Source organism: Fusarium tjaetaba (assembly GCF_013396195.1).
Source record: "Fusarium tjaetaba strain NRRL 66243 chromosome Unknown NRRL66243_c0000369, whole genome shotgun sequence".
NCBI lineage: Eukaryota > Fungi > Ascomycota > Sordariomycetes > Hypocreales > Nectriaceae > Fusarium > Fusarium tjaetaba.
The window spans coordinates 88,901-111,199 of record NW_023501565.1 but is presented as its reverse complement, the minus strand read 5'-3'; the positions used below and the strand labels follow the sequence as shown (position 1 = coordinate 111,199).

The following is a 22,299-nucleotide window of genomic DNA, read 5'->3' as shown; positions in this document are numbered from 1 at the left end:
CTTTGTGGTGGAGAAGATGTGTGTTGCTAGACCTTCGCGGAGGGTAGGATCGCCTGGGGATGGTTAGAGGTGATGAGTGAGGGGGAGGGGAGGGGGATGTACCTGAGCCGGCGATTGTGCGGAGGCCAGAGATGAAGTCGGTGCCTTCGGAGATGTCAAAGGGGAGCTTGGGGTGTTAGCCGATAGTGGTAGAGGTGGGATGGTGGTTTAAGTACCCAGGCTAATTGAGTTGGTGAGATTCTGACGGCTGGGTTAAGAGGCAGAAAGCAGCTCTCTGTCCCTTCGACTTTGGGCATATCCGTCTACCTACGTTAGTAAAGTAATCTCAAAGAGGCGTTAAGACTCACGAATCCTTGGTGAGCAACAGCAGGTCTTGCTCGGTACAGCCACGAGTTTTTATTAGCTTGGCGAGAAGCACCAAACGACGTGGTCATCTGTTCAGCGTATAGGCCGAATCTGACACATCGCGGACTGTTCTGTCCGTGGGGGATAGTCCCAGGAATAGCCTCTGATTCATGATGGTTGTTGAAGCCAGAGAGGTACGTATACGGATCATTCTTTCGAGTCGCAAATGAGGGGATACTTCCATCCTTTTGGGTCTCTGCCCAGTGAAAGATGTTCTGATAATCCTCTGATGGCGCCATGATGAATAATTCTGAATGAAGTGATCAGTTGAACAGAGCGTAGAGGGAGCAAGATCCGGGACTGGCGGAAACGGTAGAGGCAGTGTTTATATAAATTCAGTAGATAAGGTGCACTTGCCGACCATAAGAGTCAAACTCACCCCGCTCCTTGGCTACCCCATCGGCGGCAGTTGGCCCGAGGCTTAGACTAGCGTTAGGGTGCACAAAAAGACGAAAGCTAGGAAATAAGTGGGAATTTGGGATCCACGATCTACGTAATCTATGCTTACTATTCGATCAGTCAGACGAACTTTATGGTTAGCAAGTGGAGACGTCGGATATAGAAACGTCGAGTTGAGGGTGGTGTCGGAAATATAGAATGTTGATATGTCACTTTCATAGGATGATGCTAGTGATAATGTTGGTGTTTGGATGTCAGCTGATGCCAAGCCACGTTTCTTAGTATCAAGTGACTGCTTTAGTCGGAAGCATGCCGCCGATCAAATCATTGTAAATTCACTCTACGACACATTTAGTCTCTAAATCCGCGACTGGGATTGCAGAATGCTCATTCATTGCTTTTATAGCACGGCTTAACAAAAGTCTCTGTCATCAGGAGTTAGATGCCTGTAGGCCCCTCCATACAAGAGGTTACATCTAAAGTCGCTCTAGCCAGTATCATAGTGCCCAGTAAGAAAGTCATAATGCGTACTCAACGACATCTCACTCGCCTCCAGAATCCAATACCCGGCGCCAGGACTCTCTAAATGATACGGAGGCCTCGGGTAGCTATCAACATACGGTAGCTGTATGACATCAAGCCCGCCCTCATACCCGTCCTTGTCTCCCTCGGCATTCCCCAGCGTACGCCAAAACTGACTGTAGGTGATCTGTCTTCCTGTAGTTGCGCTTCGCATCTGACCCCACGAGATACGAGAAAACCACTCCATGGGGATAGCGAAAGAGCAGTCTTCTACTGTTCGCGCCAAGGTATCGAATGATGCGATTAGTTCATCTGGATCTGGATCGCTGACGTTCACCCCGCTCCATTCCATTGAGACGTAGAGACGTTTGAGGTTCAGGAAGCGGGGAGACTGCGGGTCGGGAAGAATGAGGTTGGTGACATCCTCGAGGACATTATCTTTGGTTATGGGGGCTTTGATCTCGAGGGAGGTGATCTTGGTGAGATGGTGGTGCGGTATAAGCGATGGGAGTTCCGTGATTGTTGCTTCATCGGAGATAATGATGGTGTTTGTCAAGTATAAAATATCAATCGTCTCTGCGTAGCTGCCCATAATGTTAGTTGGTTCTCATTTGTAGATAGAGAATGCTGACGTACTTTTGCCGACAGGACTGTAGCCAGCCCATTATCCCGATATTTTCGGGCCGTGGCTTTGGGACGTTGATCGGATCACAGCAGCGGTCGATCCACGGACCTGGGTTGAGGCCACCGCGCGTCATGGGTCCTAGCTCTAGATCATACTTCCGAGCGCAGATACATCCATTCCAAGACCAGAGCTTTCTCCGTAGGCCTGGGGCATCACCGTCTTCCGGATCACCTAGTTCATAAGCTCCAAGATCGTCCGTATCCTCTGGGGCACGACGAGAAGCGTCAAAAGCGAGATGCATGTGAACACGCCTATCCCCAAACGCCAGCCGAAGTATATCGCGTCTTAGATTAGCAGGGACCTTGAACCAGAGTGATTGCTGAAACGCTGCTGCTGGTCGCTGCAGACGCTTATCATCATCTTCATCGCTGAAGCCCGGCGGTGTAAGTGCACGAGGTCGTGGTGACGGTAGTTTTGGGATTAAATGTTTCCAGTGTTTCCAGTCCTTATCGTATTCTCCCCAATCTGGCGAAATGGGTGGACTCGATGCTGCTTAACTATTAGCGTATGTTTGATTAGAAGTGAATGGGGAGAATACAACGTGAGCCTGGTGAGGTGCCTCCACTGAAGGAAAAGTCTGGCGAGGGAAAATCTACCGGGGGTGGTACTGGGCTTGAGGGCGCCATGTTGGAGTGAGATGTTGAGAATGAGTGAGTGAGAGAAGTTGGCGGATGAGATTAATTAGTCTGTGGTCACGTGAGGGGCAGGTTTCTTTCCGATCCCATGATACTAAGGAGTAGAATCCGCTCGGCTCGTGCAATGAGAGGAATTCATTAATTTCTGAAAGATCAGTTTATACTATAATCTATATTTTCTATTAACAATCCCATCTACTCAAGGTAAGCCTGGTAAGGTATGTAGCTTAGTTGCATGACCAAAGGCTAGCGTAACGCGATGGGGTTAATGTTTACCCCTACTGTTATATACTGCAAGTCACGCAACAGGTTCTACAAAAATACAGTTAAAAAATAATGACTGCTCCAAAATTGGGTCCTGCATTTCATCGCTATTTACGAAATATTATATTCTATCCAACTTATCTCAACACGTAGCAATACCTAAGGGTTCAACCCCAACTTGTTCCTGAGACGGGTAAAATCTTGAGCATCACCGTTCTTGGACCAGTCAAATTGATCCAGGTACCTAAGAATCTCCATTAGAAATGATATCGATTCCAACATCGGGTGACTGACTTACATCATGAAGGAAAATACTGCCAATGAGTCAGCGTTCTTGGTGGCCAGCTTAGGACCAGAATAAGGGCTTGTGTTGCCATTCTTGTCTTTATAAGTGCGCGCCAAGTTCATGATCCAACGGAGGCCATCTAAAACAATTAGCCTGTTTCTCCCCATTGCTGTTGCTGAACTTACACGCTCCCTGCTTTCTTTGTCCCTTCTGGTTGAGTTCTTGCTGCGAAGGTGGACGGGTGTAGTATTCGGCCTGGTTGTTCTTGTCCTTGTATCTCAGGTAGCCCTTCTCGTTGACAGCGACCTGGTCCTTTATGACTGCATCATGTTAGATTCGGTAGACCACGGAACGCTATGAGAACTTACTGTGCTTCAAGTTGGCGTCAACACCACCGAACCAGTGCATGAGCTCGTGGTAAAGCTGGGTAGGGTTGGACACCCAGTTCGCCATGATAGAATCACCCAAAGCAGCAGAGGTCTTGTACTGTCTCGGCGTGATACGTGCCTTTCCAGCATCAGATGTCATCTTGGGACAGATGATCACAATATCGTCGCTTGACGAGATCACAGCCTCTCGGTTCCCAATGCAGTGTCCGACAGAGGCTGCCTTGGTCTGTCTAAAGTCCCAGCGGTTGGCGTAATAAAAGGCACCTGCGATTGTGCCGCCACCTTGGATGTAGCGGCTCACGGCTGGTTGGTCTCTGACCTTACCTACACCAGGCTCAGGCTCGTCATCAACGTCGTACCATTGGAAGACATCGTCGCCGCAGACCATCAATGGCTTAGCGTTGGGCTTCTGGGATAGGATTGGGCTGAAGCCTTTGGCGGGGTTATTTTGAGATGAGGGAAGAGTGTTGGCCGTTTTGGCGAAGATGTCTTTTCACGGTCAGCAAAGCCAGATTGTCAAGAAGAGTTTCAACATACCTCGCAAATCCTCAATGTACTTTTGAGTCTCAGCATCGTGGCCCTTGTAGTTAGGCATAAGACCAAAGATGCTATTAGCAGCCGATGAAATACGCGCCCACTTTACTGCCCCGTCGGGATCAGAGTTTCGGTCCGGCATCTTTGCAAGAAGAAAGTCGAGACTGGTTCTAGCAGCATCAGCAAGATCGATTGACTGTGTCAGAGCATCCTTGATGTCATTCTCGAAACCATTGCAGCTAGGGTCAATTTCCCATGGATCTAAGGAAGCTTCGACTGCTAGTGCAGAGCTGTAAAGACCAGCAGCCAGCAAGAAGCTGGACAAACGCATGATGGGCAAAGAATGACTGTTTAAACGAGTGACTGCGTCTGAGAAGAACGCGAAAATGAGCGAAGGACTGAGGGACGGGCAACCAAAACAGGTAGAGCTCGATAGCGTATGTATGTATATTACATTCTAATGAAATCGCAGAGACTGTCTCATCCTTGAATGTTTATCTCCATGTAGCCCCTGCAGTAAATTGGCATAAGCTGAGCCTCCACTATCCAAGATGACACCCCCACAAATCAGCCCTGGGGGTTTCATCCTTTGATCCTACGCTGATTGACGAGTCTGAAAGGCTTTACAAAAAAGGAACAGACCATTGGGTATCGGCCCGGCCAGACGATGAGTTGATGCTCGTTTACTTTAAGATGGTACTCCATAATAATCGGCCATGAACAAATAATCAGTGGACGGAGAACAAGACTATCAACATTCCGTGCCGTTGTGTATTTCGCTTGTTGCCGATCTTTGAGCTGTGCCTCACAAGGCAATTGTTTTCGCATACCAAGATGGGAGAAGTGTGCTGAGGTTTTAGGTTGCGCCGCTGTGAGCGAAGGATTTACGGTTATCTGAGCTTGAGTAGATAGCGCAAGTGTCAGCACTTGGCTGCGACCACTGAGACAGTCTACACGATTGTGCAAGCTATTGACTCGAAAAGTCCTCGAAAAATGGATGAATTACTTTGAATTCTTACAATGACTAGGAGGGAAGTGATAGGCAAAGTGATTTGGTCCTCCGATGGATCAACATGAGCGCTCCATCTCACCATCTCCATAACAGCAAAGCCGTACAACACCCAATAAGCATAACATAGCTCCGAGATGAAATTCTTAATGCGACATTAATATCGATGATCAGCCTTGTCTTACAAGGTTCAAGGTCCAACTCAATTTCACCGAGTCCTTCCCGTTGCATTCTCATCAATGCACGGCCCCAAATCTCCCAACAAGGCTGAGCATCAGCAGCTCCACAACGTTTCACGTAAGTTAATGAAGCTGACTTGTTTCAAGGATCGATAGATTAAGCTCCACTGCCAGCCATGACGGGTATATCCTCATGGTATGTCTATCCCATGAAAGCCCTCCCTCTGTCACTGCATCTTGCGACTCTCTACGGACATTCTTTCATTCCTTTTGGACTGTACGCATTCATTCGTTTATGCTGGTATAGTCGTTCACTCTTTTTTCCACGTTCTTTACAATAATGCAGCAGCCTTGGAAGTTGCGCGTTCTTGCGCTGTGTCTTGCGACTTCGTTGTCGGCGGTCTCTGGGCAGGATCTTTCTACAACGACAGGTACTGAGACTTCAACAGACTTGGGCTTCGTTGCGCTTTCAACTGAAGTTGCTGTGCTTGAGACAACTTCTTCAGAGGCCGTTGTTGACCAAGCTCCTTCGTCTGCTACTTCTGAAGTGCATGCGGAGATCCCGACTACTACTGCTGACGAGGAGACGACTCAGATCAATGTTGCTCCTGCTTCATCTGAGGAGAGCAGTCAGGAAGTAAAGCCTACAATGAATGTTCCTCCCGCATTTGGAACAACGGAGTCTGCTGGTCCTGGTGTTGAATCCTCTTCGCAACCCGAGCAGTTGCCTGATACTGCTACCACCAACAATGACATCCCCGCTAACACCGCCACTGGCCATCCAGTGTTCCCCAACCCCACCACTCAAGAGACTGAGCTTGGTACCCAGTCTACTGACGCTGCTTCTGTGGACCATACCTCAACGGAACTTGTTGGTGCTCCCTCTAAGGCTCCTACCGACACCACTGGTGCTGTCACGGATATCGCGCCTCCTGCTGCTTCTACTGAGCCTACAATCCAGACCGCTGAGCCGACGACTCAGCTCCCTGCCGCAGAGGCCACTACTGAGACCTCTGCGGCTGCTAATCCTACCACTGACAAAGGACCTGAGGTCTCGACCGACTCCGGTCCCACCCCCGTCATCGACATTTCTACTGAGGTGAATGCCCCTGAGGTTTCCACTTCTGAGGAGGCTCAAGTCCCTGTCGAGTCCACCACCGATAACAATGAGCCAACGACCGAGGAGAAGCCAGAGCCCGAGCCTACCACTGATTCCAAGGAGGCCGATAAGCCCACCACTCAGGGCCCTGGCCCTAAGCCCACGACCGAGGATGCTGACTCAAATGAGCCAACATCGAAGTATGAACCTGGCCAGACCGGTACTCCCAACGAGCCTGAGAAGACTACTGCCCCTCCCAAGCCGACCACAACTGAGGATGGCATCGTAACTGGTTCCAACGGCGCTGTTGTGACTTATCTCCCTGAGCAGGACAAGGACTACTCTGATTTCACTGGTACCACGACTACTACTGACGACGGTGGTGCTGCTATTGTTATATTCCCTGGTGGTTGGTTCTGGAAGCCTTCTGGTAACCTCCCTGCTGGTATCCTGCCCCCTCCTCCTGGTACCAACCCTGCTGGAGCTGGCGGTGGTACCCCTGGTGGCGGTGGTGAGGGAGAAGGTGAAGATGACAAGAACGAGACTAAGAAGGAAGATGAAGAGCAGTCCACCAAGGAGGAGGAGAAATCTACCGCTGAGCCCTCCACCGCGGAGACAACTACCAAGACGACTGAGGCTACCACTACTACCGAGGCTTGCTCCGCTGTTGAGATTGAGGACTGCACCAGGACTATCTCGTACTATACCACCGATGGAACCGTTACTCACACCGAGTTTGGCGACTGTCCTACCGTCGCTAGTTGTGCAACTGGTACACAAGCTACCTCCACCGAAACCGTGTCGGCTGAGGCTGAGGAAGGTGAGGAGCTCGATATTGAAGAGCTTGACAGCGATATTCCTGATGATTTTGACTCTGAGCCTGATGAGGACACTGTCGAAGCGCTTGAGGATGCTTTGGATGAGGGACTTGGTGTTGGAGCTACCACCACTGAGGAACCTACTGCTTCGTCTACTGGTACTGAGACTCCTGGTGAGGCTACTTCTACTGAAGCTGAGACTACCAGTGACGCCAAGACTGAGGAGACGTCTTCAGAGGGTACCACTGAGCGAACTACTACCATTCCTAGCACTCTCATCACCACTACCCGCAACACAGAGTCTTCCAACGAGTCCTCCGGTACGACTTCAGACGGTACTACTACTGAACTCGCCTCTTCTGACATGATCACCTCTACCACTGCTACCACCACCATGCGCACTTACTACCCCTGCATTCCCTACGGCGGCCCTCGCGTTGAGACTCCCGCCTGTAACTGCGAGACCAGCAGCGACGGAGAGCGATACGTCGTCACAGCGCCAATGATCTCAGGCCAGTGCGCAGACTACACCGAATTCCCTATGAGCTTATACACCACTCCCCCTCCTGCACCTGAGCCCACTGTCTTCAACGAGCCTTTCACCCGCACTGACGCCGGCACTGTTTTCGTTTACGGGTCCTACTCGCTCAGCTACTTCGCCGTCAACACCATCAAAGTCACCGCCACCGTCGGTCTCGGCGAAGCTTCTACTGTGTCAACACCTCTCCCTACTGCAACGAACTGGAACGGCGATGGGTCGAGTATCTGCAGCAGTGGTGACAAGAACGTTCGCAACGCTGTTGCTGGGGCTTGCGAAGCTGCGTTGAATAAGTTTGAGGATGATACTGTGTATACGGACTATGTTTCTCGCTATGAGCGCATGGGAAGTATTCTCAAGGTGCTTACTTTCGGAAAAGCTGGGTGTACGGTTCAGTTCTCTTGTGATGACTATGGTATCGGGATGAAGGGCAAGGATATTAAGGATCTGTAAGTTGACATGACTCTTGTGTGAGAGATATATGCTAACTTCGTTATAGGCGCCGACAGCAAGATGGCTTGACGCGTTGTGGCAACATTGACTGGTCCAACTCGTGCAAGATTCACATTGACTACTGTACAGAGTGTCACCATGATGGCTGAAGAGATACGTAGTTCGTAATTCATTAATAGAGAGGCTCATGTCCTTGTGAATCATTCAGCAGACGATCTGGTTGGAGGCTTTGTAGATACCATGGGCGAACGGGTTATAATTGCCCGTTCCAAGGACAGTAGCGTAAAGAAGCTACCCCTACAGATTTGACATAGTGAAATTTGTCTAATAGCCACCACTGAAATCTCTTATAACGCTGTACAGAAGTGAAAGTCTGCGGGATTGAATGGATGACCTTGAACCGACAGTGAATCACCATCAGGCGTGGCATAAGGAGATGTGTGCTTATATTATGAAGGAGCCGGTGGTGTCACCGACTTGGCGGCTAGCGGTATATAATATCGAATCAGAAGTGAGCCTAATACCCCCCGAGGCTCGGGTCATAAATCCAGATACCATATTTCTTAATGTCTTAATATGGGGTCCTACTTGCATCAGTTTCTGACACTATGTTATTTTGCATGTAATACAGTGCATTTTTGGATCTGTTTATTCCGTTCTTAAAAAGGCTAGAACTTAACTCAGGTACCGAGTTCCCGTTCCCAAAGAGGCATAGCAGGACCTTTCCCGCCTCGCGAGTTTGCTTACCAAGTGCGGCTCGACTGCCAAATTATAACGATTTCAGCAGCAGCTGGATTTCTTGCCTGTCTGTTGGTTGGTGGAGTAATTTACTTTATACTCCATTAGCTCGGCCCGATCGTGCGGCTCCTGGAAAACTATGGTAAGATCTTATAATCTCCCCTCAAGTTTTGTATGTATTACGTGTTTCAGGTAGCATTTCTACCTCATACTCTACCGGTTTGTAAATGACCTTCCAATTAGAGTGCGGATGAGTTGAGAGCAGGTACATCCGCTACTGTAAATCTATCACTCCGTTATATGATGACTTAAACTCATATATAAAACAGCTACCTGGCTGTCTTAATGTCCATTACTCTGTAGCCAATCCTCTAATTCAAGCATTATACAAGACTATTTACCCAACAACCCCCTTGTCTTTACCAAAATGCAGTTCACCAGCCTCCTCACTATCATTTCCCTTGCATCTGCTACTTCCGCAGCCCCTGGTGACCGTGGCAGTTACACTGTTTCCGGCCTCGGTACGCGCAAGCAGGCTATCTTGAATGCCGGTGGCAACACCCTTGACTTGGCTATAGCCATGCTTGAGGATGAACACATGTCAACCAACTACAAGTATGGTAAGTAAACCCCGCTGCAGAGATATATCTATTAAGACTAAAGTTTCCACAGGCGACGGCAAGACTCTCGACGCGGCCAACTTTGGCGTTTTCAAGGTCAACTGGGGAATGCTTCGTGTCTGCGCTAAGCGAGCTGGATTCGTAGGACAGTCCGAAAGTCAGTGGAACAACGGTGCTAAGCTTAAGTAAGTGCTGTTGGAAAAGGCATCCGTCAAGTTTACCAGGTAACTGGCTGATCAGTTCAATCACAGCTCTGATATCTACGCTGATGTTGCCTCGCGTTGGGATTGCCAGGAATATTACGGTTATGATAAGTGGTTTGCCGGTCACCGTAACGGCGCTACTGGCTTGTCAAACCCCAATACGGAAGATATTCGCTTCTACCGTGAGTCTGTTGAGTGGATCCAGGCGCAGATTGATTCAAAGTCTACTTACAAGACTGATGATACTCGCTTCTGGGTTGATGTGACCCCTATCTAAGTCAGAAGGGTCAGCCTGTTACCGGATGTAGCGACTGTGAGGCTGGTGGTTATAGGGGGTATGATTGGCTGTAAGCCATTTCAGCAGGCGGATTATAAGGGGATGTTGAGAGTAACTTTATTTCAGATATTAAGCGATTCTACTAACTACTGCATTTAAATTAAATTTTCACTATTATCTAGAACAGAAAACCAGTAACGCGTCCCCATTTTAAATATTTTACTTTTTAGGGGTAATGATACCGCATAACAGAGTGTCAACCCCAGATTTTACCCCGTATACCAGTCGCTGCGGAGTTGCATGAGCTCGGCTGATCAGAGCCGACAAGGGGTAGAGTTGGAATTTAGGTAGTATATAAGCCCCCGCTTCTCATTGCTGCACATGTTCTCGCCTGCGCGTTAAGCTAACCTTTCTTAACTAAGGAATTAGAAGTAACCTTTTATATACCCTAAAGGCTAGCTAAGGAATTATTGTTTAGGTTCTTATTAAATTAGCTTTATTCTAGTAAAGAGAACCTAGATCTTGAGCTAATAGTAAATTAGCCTTGGCTATAGTACAAGGTAATATAGGTATCAGCGACTTAGGATTAAGCGGTATATCGTTTATCGTCACGTGTAAGCTGGAAGCCCCCTGTAGTTCGTGTTACAAATCCGGATAGCCGGCTCTCCAAATCCTTAAATATGAGGTCTGGTTGCGTCGGCTTTTGGCACTACACTGTGTTCTAGGTTCTAGGTTCTCTCTGCTGGAATAAGCTCACAGCTAACATAGTAGATCCTTTAACTTGCCAAATACTAGTCTATGTAATATAAAAGTCTTATTAGAGAATGATAATATATACAAGTAGGAAGCTTTACATCAGAAGGCAGCGTTCTGGCAAACTTCTGTAGCAATTACAAAGCTCCCAGCCACAAGGCTCAACTCCGGTGTTGTCACGCTCCCAAGCTTGCTTTGCGATGTAGTTCTGTGCTGATTTAAGCTCTCAGCCATAAGCATCGGCTGTAAACAACACATCTAGCCCGCAACTTGGACATTATGTTACAAGCTTTGCGACGTACACGTCATCGATAGCAACCTTGATTCCGCTGCCCGCACTATCACCACATAGGACAGAGACCCCCATTTTCGCCGGTGCAATGTTGATGGAGTTAAAGATAGTCTCCCGTTTCGTCCAGGTCTTGAGCGGCAGGGGGGATGTGAGGGGATGGAAGCCGGCAGAGGTAGATGTAAGTCCGTCGGTGCTCGTTTGATCAACGATGATATAGCAATCGATGTTTTGCGGTTGAGTGTCCTCATCGACATACCACCAGTACGACAACGTGTAAAACTCGAACTGTTCTATGTCGACAGTCTGGCTTACAACACCATTCTGGGCGGTGTTCTCGATAGACCAGTATCTGAATGAACCGCATTAGCCTACTGGACATATCCTTTTACAAAGGGCTGACTTACGCTGAGTGGGAGCCGGAGTGAGCAAGATCGGAGTTGATGGTGACAGAGAGAGGAGAGACACTGTCCGAGAGAGTCCACGGTGAGCCGTCAAAGTCTCCATCGCCGTTGGGCTCGTCAAAGGACGGGTTGAGGAAGAGGTTAGAGGGCACAGAGACCTCGGCGGTGGTAGTTGTCGGAGCTTCAGTAGTGGTCGCCTCAGTAGTGATAGCCTCAGCAGTAGTGGAGGCGGTGAGAGTCTCGACAGTGGAGGAGAGCTCAGCAGCTGAAGTGGTCACAGTGGCAGTATCGGTGGTAACAGACGAAGAGAGTAGCTCAGTCGAAGAGGACAACTGGGAATCTGATGTCTCCGCGAGAGTTGAAGTAATGGATTCGGAAATGATTGAAGACAGGTCAGCTGTCGAGGACTCAGCGACAGAAGTGGCAGTCGAGATTTCAGTGGAAGCTGAAAGCGTTGCTTCAGTAGAAGTTGTTCCAACAAGGGCTGTTGAGGACCTTGGCTTGCATGGGCCTGCGTGCCCACTGCTGCAAAGCGCAAGCACAACGAATGTGAGAGAAAAACGCGTCGCCTTCATTGTAACCAAGTTCGTACGGTAAAGACAGTAAGTTAAAGGGTCACGGTTTTCAATGTTTACTTGGGCCCTACAAGGCTTTATTATGACACGATGTCAATCCTAATTTACACCTTAATCGCTAGTGCTCAATAGTGCGAATAATGGCGTTGGCTGAAGCGAAGTGGCGTTGATAGTCAACTCCCAACACGCCTATAAGAACTCTTCATTTTTCAGGCGTTGGATGCTCTAGAGTCGAGACCAAATATTTCCAGGGGCATGTTGTCAAGTGTAAATTATACTCAATAGGGCATAAGGACTCATAAATGTTGCCATTCATCTGCATATCGGTGAAAGGCCGAGCTTTACTTCGCGGTATGTGCGCTGCCCTATCCAGCTAACTAATTCTTCAAGTCATTAAGTGCCACTGTGCACGACTGGGCTGCGTCACTCCTTGATTGACATGGCACTGGAGTAAGTATTTGACAAGTTTTAGCTAACGAAAACTGCGAGCGTTTCGTTTTCAGGTTTTCAGATTTCATTCTACTGATAATTCTTGATTGCGAATTATACAATATCCAGCTGAACCCAATCGTTGTTGGCATGAATAGCCTCCCCATGCATGATACCATGAACATAAGTCTCGCCGATCAAGCTGTACTGTTGACCCTTCCTTCGCAGAACCAGCGGCGTGGGACATCCAGACACAACCCAGATCTCATCACCCACCAACGTAGACTCAAAAACACAAGCAAAATATCCTTCGTCCATAATCGCAGGCCGCCGTTTGAACAACGTAGTGCTTAACAAGGAAAACATAAACACCATATTCTTCTTCTTTGATTCCAACCAAGCCACATTCTGTTCGGGTGCCCATAATTTATCGTCACTAGTTTCAGGGAGGAAGCCAAACCCACTGCAGAATGAGGCTAGCAACCTAGTTGTAGGGAAAGGACTCTGGTTCGGATGTTTGGCTTCCAGTGCATCCATAGCCTCCAAAGTCAGTAGAAGTGCCTTGACAGCGTCCTTGCCCCCGGATTTGAACTCATCGCTGATTCTTTTAGCCATCAACATGACTACCATATCTTGGAAATGCTTGGTCGTGGGAAGTTTGGCTGGGCGGTCGGATAAATCCTGATCAAACACCAATGTTCGCCAGAATGCCTCGGCGAAGGGCTGCTTCGTGAAACGATATATCTCCTCTGCGTCGACTAGCATCGCAGCGCACTGAGTGAAATGACTACCGGAAATCATCGGCTCCAAAGACTCGCCCATGGCTTTAACCCGACCCAAGAGAAAACCGCGGGCATGCAGGACCTCGTCGTCTATATGGAAGTCGACACCATACGTGGCTGTATTTATAGATTTTGATGCATCGAACTTACCCAGAGACTTGAAGTTTGGCCCAGCCATTGGATTCAGCGCCATTATTGGGGGATAATCTGGGACCCAGGACGGCAGGCCTGTCGTCTCACGTAGAGCTGGGTCCTTGACAACACCCAGAAGAGCCAAACTCCCAGTCGCCTGCAGAATCTCCGTCGCAGCGTTATGGAGCACAGTGGCTGTTTCGAGGGTGTAATCCGGCTGGAGCCTCTGGGGAATGCTGTCGAGACCGTGAATGCTAACGACATGGCTGATTATACCAGTGAGTCCGTAGATAGTATCGCGGCGGTCTCCACAATCGAAACCAACTAGCCACATGAGCAGCTTGAGGAGAACAACGCCAACCATACTCTCCTTGCTCTGACCGGCAGCCACAGTATTCTCGACAATTCCGGCTGTAAAGTCGACCAAATGTAGAACGTCTCTCCACTCACTACGATCCCCTTTACACCATTCGCGGACAATCTGAGTTCTCCCGGTCTGCATGAGGTGCATATCCTGCAACACACGCATTTCTTTCCCACCCGCGACAAGTACGTTGCCAATTCCCACGAGCAGGCCACTGAGGTGCAAGAACAGTGCTGTCGACCCGATTCTGTCAAACGGAACGCTCGATTCACCGCTTATTATCTCGATCTGTCCTGCTAGGGCCACCTCCTGGATCACCCACTGTCTCCCAAACCAGCGGCAACTGAAGAGCGTAACCAGGGCATCTGCGTCATCGAAGCTCAACGGATCAAGTCCATAGGCCTCTTTCATTTCTTCCAGGTGATGGGTGTGGGGATACTTCTGCTCCCGAACGATGGCTTTGCAAGCTATTGAAGCGACGCTGGCTATGCGTTCTGCGACTTGAAGTCCTAGCTCAAGCTTAGCAGAGGGTTTCCCCAGCCAGACAACCACACGGCTGGCACCTCCGAAGATTCGGTCCATGATGCCCACTTGGAGTTTGCGCTCCTGCAAATCGGTTTGGTTGATGCAGAGGGCGTCAATCCAGAATGGCATCTGAGGACAAGAATGGTGGAGCTGGAAGAGGGCGTCGTAGAGATTAGGCTTAACAGCGAATTTGGACCCGTTGAGCAGAATATAGCGCACATCCGTGTCTTCGTAGTATGCGGGATCAGCCATATAAGGGGGGTTCCACGTATAGGAGAGTGCGTAGTATTCCGGCCTGGCAGGACTATGAATCTCATGTTCGCTGAGAGTAAGAGAGGGTTGCTCATTGGAGTCAATGGTTACAGACACGAGACGGAAGGACTCGGTGCCAATAGACTGCGGATACATCTTGGGATGCTAGTGTCACTGAGGCATAAATTATGCCGATCCACAGTCCCTCTTTTAACGTACTGTGCAAGGAATACAAAGAGAAGTTTTGAAATAGCTTATCAGTATCGAACATGCAAAGAGGGGTATTGAGATGTAAGCAGCACTGGGATTTCTGTCTCTTGCTATTGGCTCCGGAACTTCCCGTAACGATTATCCAATGCCGGACACGCCCGCCTGTTTGACTGTCTGTATGACCGTAAACTGCTTTACACTTATTGGTCTACAAGTTGACTTAAATAAGAGGAATTTACCTGGCTGAGCTGTACCAGCCGTAAAGTCGCTGAATTCAGTACAGATTATACACCTCAATCGCTTCTTTCTCATTAGAACACAACGACTGTTCTAGCCTTGCATTTTTAGTATTCAGAAAGCTTTGAATTATAGTCATTTACTCTACAGAAACGCTTTAATCGACTCCACTCCAGCATAGTTAGGCTGCTACGCCTGTTTTGCCATATAGATAATAGCAACTTGAAATCCGCTTGAACAGGTTGGTTGTTGAGGATCTAGGGATAAACAGAGGTAGCAGTCAGGATTTCAGTAGAAGCTGAGAGCACTACTTTAGTAGCTCTTATGTTAAGACAGAAGTTTATTGCTAACCTGAGGTCTGACTTGTGAGCCTCATATTGCTGCTAATAAGAGGATTGATTATTTCTTCCTCTGGCTAACCAAGACATGTAGGCCAATTTGCTTATTAAACCAATAGTTCGAGTATTTCAGGTCCTTGTTTGGCTCAGCTAAGCGAAACTCATAATCTTGGAGGAGAGAAGGAATAAGCTTATGGATCTCGGTAATGGAAATCTATAGTTATTGTTAGCGTGGGTTACATGCCTCAACAACATTAGCAGGTTGGAATTACATTCTTGCCTACACAGGTGCGAGGCCCAGCACCGAAATGCATCAGGTAACGCCCCATTACCTCTGCACCCGGCTGCAGCCATCGGTCAGGGTTGTAGCAGTCGGCATCCTAAAATGCCCTTGTCAAAGTGTACGACGTGCGCACTCATGCCAACACGACTGCCGCCTGGAAAGTACCGCCCGGCGATGTTGACTCCAGCGGGTGGAACATGGCGAGGCATGGACATACCAACGCTTGGGTGAACACGAAATCCTTCTTTGCAGCAAGCGATGAAGTAAGGTAGCTTGATAGCCTCGGAGTAATTGGCAGGGTTGCTTAATAGTCCCTGGGCAGAAGCCTGGTCAATCTCTGCTAACAATCTCTCGTATACCTTTGGGCTTCTGATTATGTGGAACAGAATAGCACGCATTGCGATCGCAGTCGTGTCTGAGCCTGCAAATAGAGACACCCACGCCTCGGTTGCCACGTCGGCCAGAGTAAAGTCGTCTTTTGAACCTGCGATATTGAATAGCTTATCCAAAAGGTCGGATCTAATTCAAGGGTCAGCTAAAACATATTTCTTCAAGCACGGTCGGTTCTGTACTAGCCTTTCGACAGTACCCTTATCGACCTGGCGTTGACGGCGAGCCACTGTCTCCTTTGCGGCAACCACTATATCATCGTAGCCCTTCAGAGCCTTGTGGAGTGGCGAAATCAAGTGGCCCAAGACCTGGAGGGGACGCAAGTAAAAGGGGAGGACACAGGAAGTAGCTACTGCTGGGAGGAGTGTATCCAACGTCTTGATATAGCCTTGATAGTCATGACGGTCCTCCATGAATCCAAACTGCTTTCCGTCGAACAATTCGCCGATGACATCAAAAGCAAACATTTGAAGCCACAGCCCAAGGTCAAAGGAATCGCTTTGAACCACAAACTCCTCAAGGCGAGCCTTGAAAGTCATGATGCAAGCATCGACGTATGACTCTGACTCCAGGATACTACTCAGTGAATATAGATTGTTGACAAATCGGCGGCGCTGGGCATGGATCTTTTCATCCCGCTGTGTGAATAGATCTTCATATGGAGACAAGTGCGGAGCAAAGGTGGTATAAAACTCGGTCTTTGTGAAAACCGGCATTAACAGCATATATCACCTTGAGTGCCGCCGGGTCGGAAATGGAGACTTCGTCGGGCGCCATGCGCACAATAGGTCCTATACATAGATAGGTAAACATTCCTGGCTAGATAAGGCGAAAGTGAGGCACCATACCATATTTCTCGTGTCGAGCCCTCTGAGTGTTGTGAATATCGCCTCGAAGGACCTGGCGCACAAGCCAAAACCGAGATAGCTTGGCCCAAAAGGGGCCTGGGATGTCGGCATATGGATGAAAGTAATAAGAGTAGAATAGTGTCATCATCCATAATGCTACAGTAGAGCTGACCAGTAGGGCCAGCGCTGCCGGGGCAGAGACACAAGTGAATCTTTCCAAGATAACATCAATAATCATGGTGCTTTGATTGCAGCTGCATGTAGTTTGAGTGAGAGGATACAATAAGAAGATAGCCGTGACTTTAACTTATACAATTGCCTGAACATCAGCCTTGCTTCCCATCGTTTTGAGTTCCCCATGTCTGGTTTGAGTTAACCCACATCGTCTCCGATCGGAAGCCGGGTATCCATGGGGAAAGGTAACTTAGTTTGCTGTTAGTGTGAGGGGTGCCTGACCTGTAGGGATCTACCTTGTGTAGATTGTGTCAAATTACTTTCAAGGTGGCGTTTTGATGTTTTAGAAACCGCTCGAATCTCATTTGTGTGGGAAGCGGCCATCCTATATGCCACCCATTCCTACACCTGATACTTGATGAACCCGCCAACGACTGCGTCTGGCACATTAAGAGCTCCGAGTGCTACACTTAGTCCGACATGCGCGATATTGGGGGTATAGTCATTCTAACAAACGTAGTCATGTTGCTCTAGGGAGATTTGTAACATTTCCTGTGTGCTGGATACACCTTGTCGCCTCACACAGTTGTGCCAGCTGGTGATCTATCTCGCCCTACCGATATCCGTACTGAACCAAGGTAGCTACCCCGCAAAGCTGAAAGAAAGACCCATCCATCCGCATTGCCGAGATCCCTCCGGATTGCGGGGGTGGGTCGCCGCTAAGTTGGTAGTCTATGTGGGTATGAATATATGGCCAGGCCCAGGACCCGCGCTCACGCCGACAGTCGATTTCCAAACCCACCATCGCTGTCTGTAAATTCTCGGCCATGTCTTGTTGCGGGCCCCATGTATCCTCGACCACAACTCTCCACCATGCCTGCTCGCTGTGCTCGAAGCGCTTCAAACGTCGGAGCCACCTGGTCCGACACGCTGCCACCCACAGCCAGGCCAGGCCCTTCGCTTGCCGACCGTGTAGCAGCTCCTTTCAGCAGGTCGATGTGCTCCGACGGCATGAGCTGACTTGTCTCCCCGGTGATCGGGTTCCCTCCCGCAAGAGAGCCTGTAACTTCTGCACCCAATAGAAGAAGACTTGCGTTGGTGAGAACCCCTGTAGCAATTGCCGTCGCAAGTCTATCGAGTGCGTCAACTCCAGCCTGGCTGAGCAGAACTCTCATCACCCTCAAGGGTCTGTGGATCTAAATGGCTCTTCTCTCAATACTTTCCAGTCTCAAGATGCCCATGGGTCAGACACCCTGGCCTCCCCTGTATCCTTTGGGGACGCAAGATCGTTCTCGGATCCAGCGAGCTCGACCCTTGCCTCGGACATCTTTTCTTTTAGTCATGCTGGCAATTACCCGTGGTTTGACCTCTTCGATACATCAGGGTCCTTGTCTGAGATCTTCTCATCAACAGCTCAAGCCCCCGGCACATACTCGTTCGACTTCTTGAGTATTTTCACTAACAAAACCGAGTTAATACATTCATTCGACTGTGGGTCTCATCGCGACAGGCTCAAAGTCGTTTCCGAGTTCTCGCGTAACGAGCCTGAGGCTGCAGAGCATCAGTCTCCAGACAACACGATTGATTCCAACTCTTTAGTGTCGGCCGTCAACCAGAATCAAATCACTCAAGAGCCTCTTACTTTGAGAACCTACGAGATTCTGCTCCAGATGAAGAGTGCTTTCGATAGCAAGCCTAAGAATAGTTGCATCACTCAAGAATGGTCTTTCGTAATGGAACAGCAGTGCCTGGAATTCTTTTCACCAAAAAGGATAAGAAAGTATCTGGCCTTGTACTGGGAAATATGGCACCCCAACATAAATTTCATTCATCGGCCAACTTTTGACCCCATGTCCTGCAAGTTGGGTCTGATGGCCGCCATGCTTGTTATCGGTAAGCAGAGACTTTCCTGTTTATGGCTTCAATATCGTACGGTGGTCAACATCGCTCTTATAGCTAACATGGCTAGGCGCTTCGGTTTCGCCAAATCCTTCAGATCTTGACCAGGCAAAGCAATGGTACAGTCCTGTCGAGGAAATAGTCTTTACAGATCAAGAATTCTTAAAAGATAGGAACGCTGAGGATAACACAATACCTTTAGCGTATAACAGCAGCTTGAGTGAGATCCAAGCTATGCAGGCCGCATATCTGGTCTGTATGTACCAGAACTGGGAAGGAACAAACTCCAGTAAGAGAAGAATTCGGAGATATCGTTATAGCACTGTTGTTTCGGTGAGATTTATCCACTCCTTACAATTCAATATCACCACTCACGCAAGAAATAGGTCGCCCGAGACGTTGGTATAAGTACAGCGAGGCATTGCGACTATAGGCATATCACCCCACATGACTTTGTCTGGACGGATTTTATCGCAAGAGAACAGCTTATACGGTAAGCATTTCGGTTTAATGTCACAGACTGGGAATTTTGTATTCTTACAGGTGTCCTGCAGCACATTTCTCTGGATCTTTCTCCTAGATCACGGCTTCGTCATATTCCACAGTCTACCACCTCGCATAGTAATCCAGGAAATGCACATGCATATGGCATGGCCTGAGAGTGTCTTTCAAGCACCCACCGCTCAAGACTGTTTTGAGCAAATGCAAAAATGGCTTCAGCGATGTTCGCTGTCAATATTACCGTTTACAATGCAATCAGAGTCTTCAGCAAGAGCGAGATGACTGAATACATGGTAGGACAGTTTGCTGATCTTGGCCCTCTGAATCTATTTGCGGTTGTGGCTGGTAAGAAATGAGCCTAGGCTCTCCCATCTCTCATTTATGCAAGTGCGCTTGGACAGATGCTAACCCTACCTTGAAAAGCATTTCATTCGCTCCTGTTTATGCAATTCAACTCGTTTGCAAGTGGAAACTGCAAGAGCGTCCACATAGCTCTGCAGAATTGGAGATTCGCCTGGGAGATGTATAAAGAGCAGATATATGGGCACCAACCCCACACAGTCATACGGGAGGGGGAGTACTCGCCAGGGATCAACATGTGGAGGAGAGATGGTTTTATGCGTCATTCAACTGACTTTTGGCTTCTGGCAAGAGTCATGTTAGATCGACTGGAGCGCATGTTGAACGACATGCCCGAAAACGAGTGCATTTCGGTGGAGACAAACTATATGCCTAACTCTTTAAAGGTTGACCAGACAAGTATGCAACAAGTTAATGAGCTAATATTAGAGTTTTACTCTATAAGCTTATATTAGATAATTACTGTTTTTACTGGTTTAATCTATAGTATCTCTCTAAAGTATAAGACTTTTGTCTCTACCTCTTACATCTGTAACTCAGCTTTCAATTATTTAACCTTCCTTAAATCATTTATCTGGAGATATGCCTTGGTTTAGCATAAGCTCAACCCGGGGGCCTTGGTAGTGCTGTTTCGCAAACATGAACCAATTGACCACTGAGAACAATAAGAGAGCCAACAGAACAACGCTGGCATAGTCTTTTCTTCTGTTAGTATACCATCGAAAAGCGAATCAGGTACCTGGAGGGGACTCACTCATAGACAGGGCTGATACGGGGAGGGAGCTGGGAAACGCAAAGAACACAAGCTCAATAACAGCCGCAACAATAGTTCCAAAGTTGCAAATCCACCCAACGAGGTCTGGAACTCGAAAGCCACGGTGTGTGGGAAGAAATGTTGAGCTGCGCTTCTGGTAGATAAGGAGGGCAGCTGGGAAAGCAAATGAGATCATTTGCAAGAGGAGAAATGAGCCAACAAGAGCATTGAAGGCTGCAGTCGAAGCCAAAAACAAGCACCCACATAAGAACACCAGCACGGTGTTGAGGATCAGTGCATTGGAAGGAATCTCCCTAAGCTTTGGTGAAAGTTGAGAGAGATAGTTTGAGAGGTAGAGGCCATGGTCTCTAGCGAATGCCCATATCAGGCGAGATGTCGTTTGTTGGATGGCGATGAGGACAAAGATAACGATGATCGTTAGTGAGACGAGAAATGTTACTCCAGCGGCATCTGACCGTGTTGCGGTGCGCCAAAGCTCAAAAATGGGCATTCTGTCAAGGTCAGTCATGGTTCCCCATGGTTGATGGATATGCTTACGTAGCAGTAAGGAGGCCATCCAGATCAGAGATACAGTACGCCATGGAGACGGCGAAGGTAAACGCCGTGAGAAAGCCTATGCCTATTGTTGCCATAAGAGCTCGCGGGACCGTCTTCGATGCATCCAAGGTCTCCTCGGCAAGATGTAGGGCAGCGTCCAGACCGCCGTACATATAGCAGGGTGTCACCAAACTGGTCATGAATGCAACGCCATCATTCCAACCAGTCGCGGTCTCGAAGTTTGTCCATACCCACTCTGAAGATTGTTTTTTGCTTCGAGATAAACATGTGATGCATGTGATGAAGAAAGTTGACAGAGTGAGGATAACTGCATGGCTCTGTTAGAAAGAGGATATGTAGTTGACGAGCATTGAACGTACATGCGCAATCATGGATCCAGTTTGTACGCTTGAGAAGGAACAAGTTATAAAGGAGGGAAAACAAATTCAGTCCTTGATAGATGAGAAACAAATGCCATCTCTCCGGCTCATAACCGTTAAAGAACTGAGGAAAGCAAACGAGCAACTGGCTCCCGATAAGGGCCACGCTCGCAGCATTAATAGTCCACGACAGCGTTGATATCATACCGCAGACATACGAAAACTGACGGTGGTACCTTTCAGGGGCCAAGATGCTGGTGAAATGATACTGGCCTCCTGCAGTTGGGTATACACTGGCCAGTTCGGCGAGCGTCACAGCAGCGCAGGCATAGAAGGCGCATGAAACGAAGGTCCCGTAGATGAGGCTGACTGTACCGCCTGCTGCGAGAGCGGTGGATAGACTGGCTGCGATGGCGACCCAACTGTTGGGGATGTTGAAACCGATCGCGATTATACGGAGAGGGCCGATGTCGCGGCGGACAGGAGATATCTCGGCTGCGGAAACATCAATAGAGGATCCGGGTTTGTGATTGTCTGCATTTAGGTATTAGGGGCTGCTAGGTGGAGGGCGAGTTGACCTTAATCACTTACCCTTTGACATGTTGCAAGAAGCAAGGCGAGAACTTGGTATTGATGACTCAAGCAGCGGAGGTCTCAGTCCTCTTATTAATTAAACCGAAGTTCTCTCATCATGGACAGGAACGATGAGAGGTTTTAATAATCGACGTTTCGTCTGTCTTAGCAGCAGTGTATCTCACTGATATCTACGCCGAGATATGGGCGCCTTGAAGCCAAAGTCAACCGATTTG

General features: G+C 48.6%; 9 protein-coding genes across 9 annotated transcripts; 3 read left to right on the top strand and 6 right to left on the bottom strand.

Moving 5' to 3' along the window:
• On the bottom strand, positions 1-644 carry FTJAE_12941 (homogentisate 1 2-dioxygenase; the record flags this gene model as incomplete). Its single annotated transcript, XM_037346033.1, has 3 exons — positions 103-166; positions 216-302; positions 348-644. Coding segments are annotated over 3 exons (448 nt in total), but the record flags the coding sequence as incomplete, so codon positions are not given.
• A 647-nt stretch (positions 645-1,291) lies between these two features.
• Positions 1,292-2,637, bottom strand: FTJAE_12940 (uncharacterized protein; the record flags this gene model as incomplete). Its single annotated transcript, XM_037346032.1, has 3 exons — positions 1,292-1,910; positions 1,963-2,500; positions 2,550-2,637. 3 exons carry the CDS (start codon positions 2,635-2,637, stop codon positions 1,292-1,294), a joined length of 1,245 nt encoding a protein of 414 aa, XP_037200070.1.
• Positions 2,638-3,069: 432 nt separating this feature from the next.
• Positions 3,070-4,450, bottom strand: FTJAE_12939 (uncharacterized protein; the record flags this gene model as incomplete). Its single annotated transcript, XM_037346030.1, has 5 exons — positions 3,070-3,154; positions 3,209-3,335; positions 3,382-3,516; positions 3,565-4,074; positions 4,123-4,450. The coding sequence occupies 5 exons, from the start codon at positions 4,448-4,450 to the stop codon at positions 3,070-3,072; spliced, it is 1,185 nt and encodes a 394-aa protein (XP_037200069.1).
• Positions 4,451-5,367: 917 nt separating this feature from the next.
• FTJAE_12938 (uncharacterized protein) lies at positions 5,368-8,364 on the top strand (the record flags this gene model as incomplete). Its single annotated transcript, XM_037346029.1, has 3 exons — positions 5,368-5,425; positions 5,757-8,211; positions 8,262-8,364. 3 exons carry the CDS (start codon positions 5,368-5,370, stop codon positions 8,362-8,364), a joined length of 2,616 nt encoding a protein of 871 aa, XP_037200068.1.
• Positions 8,365-9,380: 1,016 nt separating this feature from the next.
• Positions 9,381-10,053, top strand: FTJAE_12937 (uncharacterized protein; the record flags this gene model as incomplete). The annotated part of the gene is made up of 3 exons (XM_037346028.1): positions 9,381-9,573; positions 9,626-9,758; positions 9,825-10,053. The coding sequence occupies 3 exons, from the start codon at positions 9,381-9,383 to the stop codon at positions 10,051-10,053; spliced, it is 555 nt and encodes a 184-aa protein (XP_037200067.1).
• Positions 10,054-10,908: 855 nt separating this feature from the next.
• Positions 10,909-12,074, bottom strand: FTJAE_12936 (uncharacterized protein; the record flags this gene model as incomplete). Its single annotated transcript, XM_037346027.1, has 3 exons — positions 10,909-10,999; positions 11,109-11,447; positions 11,503-12,074. The coding sequence occupies 3 exons, from the start codon at positions 12,072-12,074 to the stop codon at positions 10,909-10,911; spliced, it is 1,002 nt and encodes a 333-aa protein (XP_037200066.1).
• Positions 12,075-12,617: 543 nt separating this feature from the next.
• FTJAE_12935 (heterokaryon incompatibility (het-6OR allele)) lies at positions 12,618-14,714 on the bottom strand (the record flags this gene model as incomplete). The annotated part of the gene is made up of 1 exon (XM_037346026.1): positions 12,618-14,714. One exon carries the CDS (start codon positions 14,712-14,714, stop codon positions 12,618-12,620), a length of 2,097 nt encoding a protein of 698 aa, XP_037200065.1.
• Positions 14,715-15,700: 986 nt separating this feature from the next.
• On the bottom strand, positions 15,701-17,102 carry FTJAE_12934 (cytochrome P450 monooxygenase oxidoreductase; the record flags this gene model as incomplete). The annotated part of the gene is made up of 4 exons (XM_037346025.1): positions 15,701-16,145; positions 16,185-16,654; positions 16,749-16,807; positions 16,865-17,102. The coding sequence occupies 4 exons, from the start codon at positions 17,100-17,102 to the stop codon at positions 15,701-15,703; spliced, it is 1,212 nt and encodes a 403-aa protein (XP_037200064.1).
• An 809-nt stretch (positions 17,103-17,911) lies between these two features.
• Positions 17,912-19,794, top strand: FTJAE_12933 (C2H2 transcription factor; the record flags this gene model as incomplete). Its single annotated transcript, XM_037346024.1, has 4 exons — positions 17,912-18,030; positions 18,153-18,931; positions 19,008-19,193; positions 19,658-19,794. The coding sequence occupies 4 exons, from the start codon at positions 17,912-17,914 to the stop codon at positions 19,792-19,794; spliced, it is 1,221 nt and encodes a 406-aa protein (XP_037200063.1).
• Positions 19,795-22,299: the final 2,505 nt, after the last annotated feature.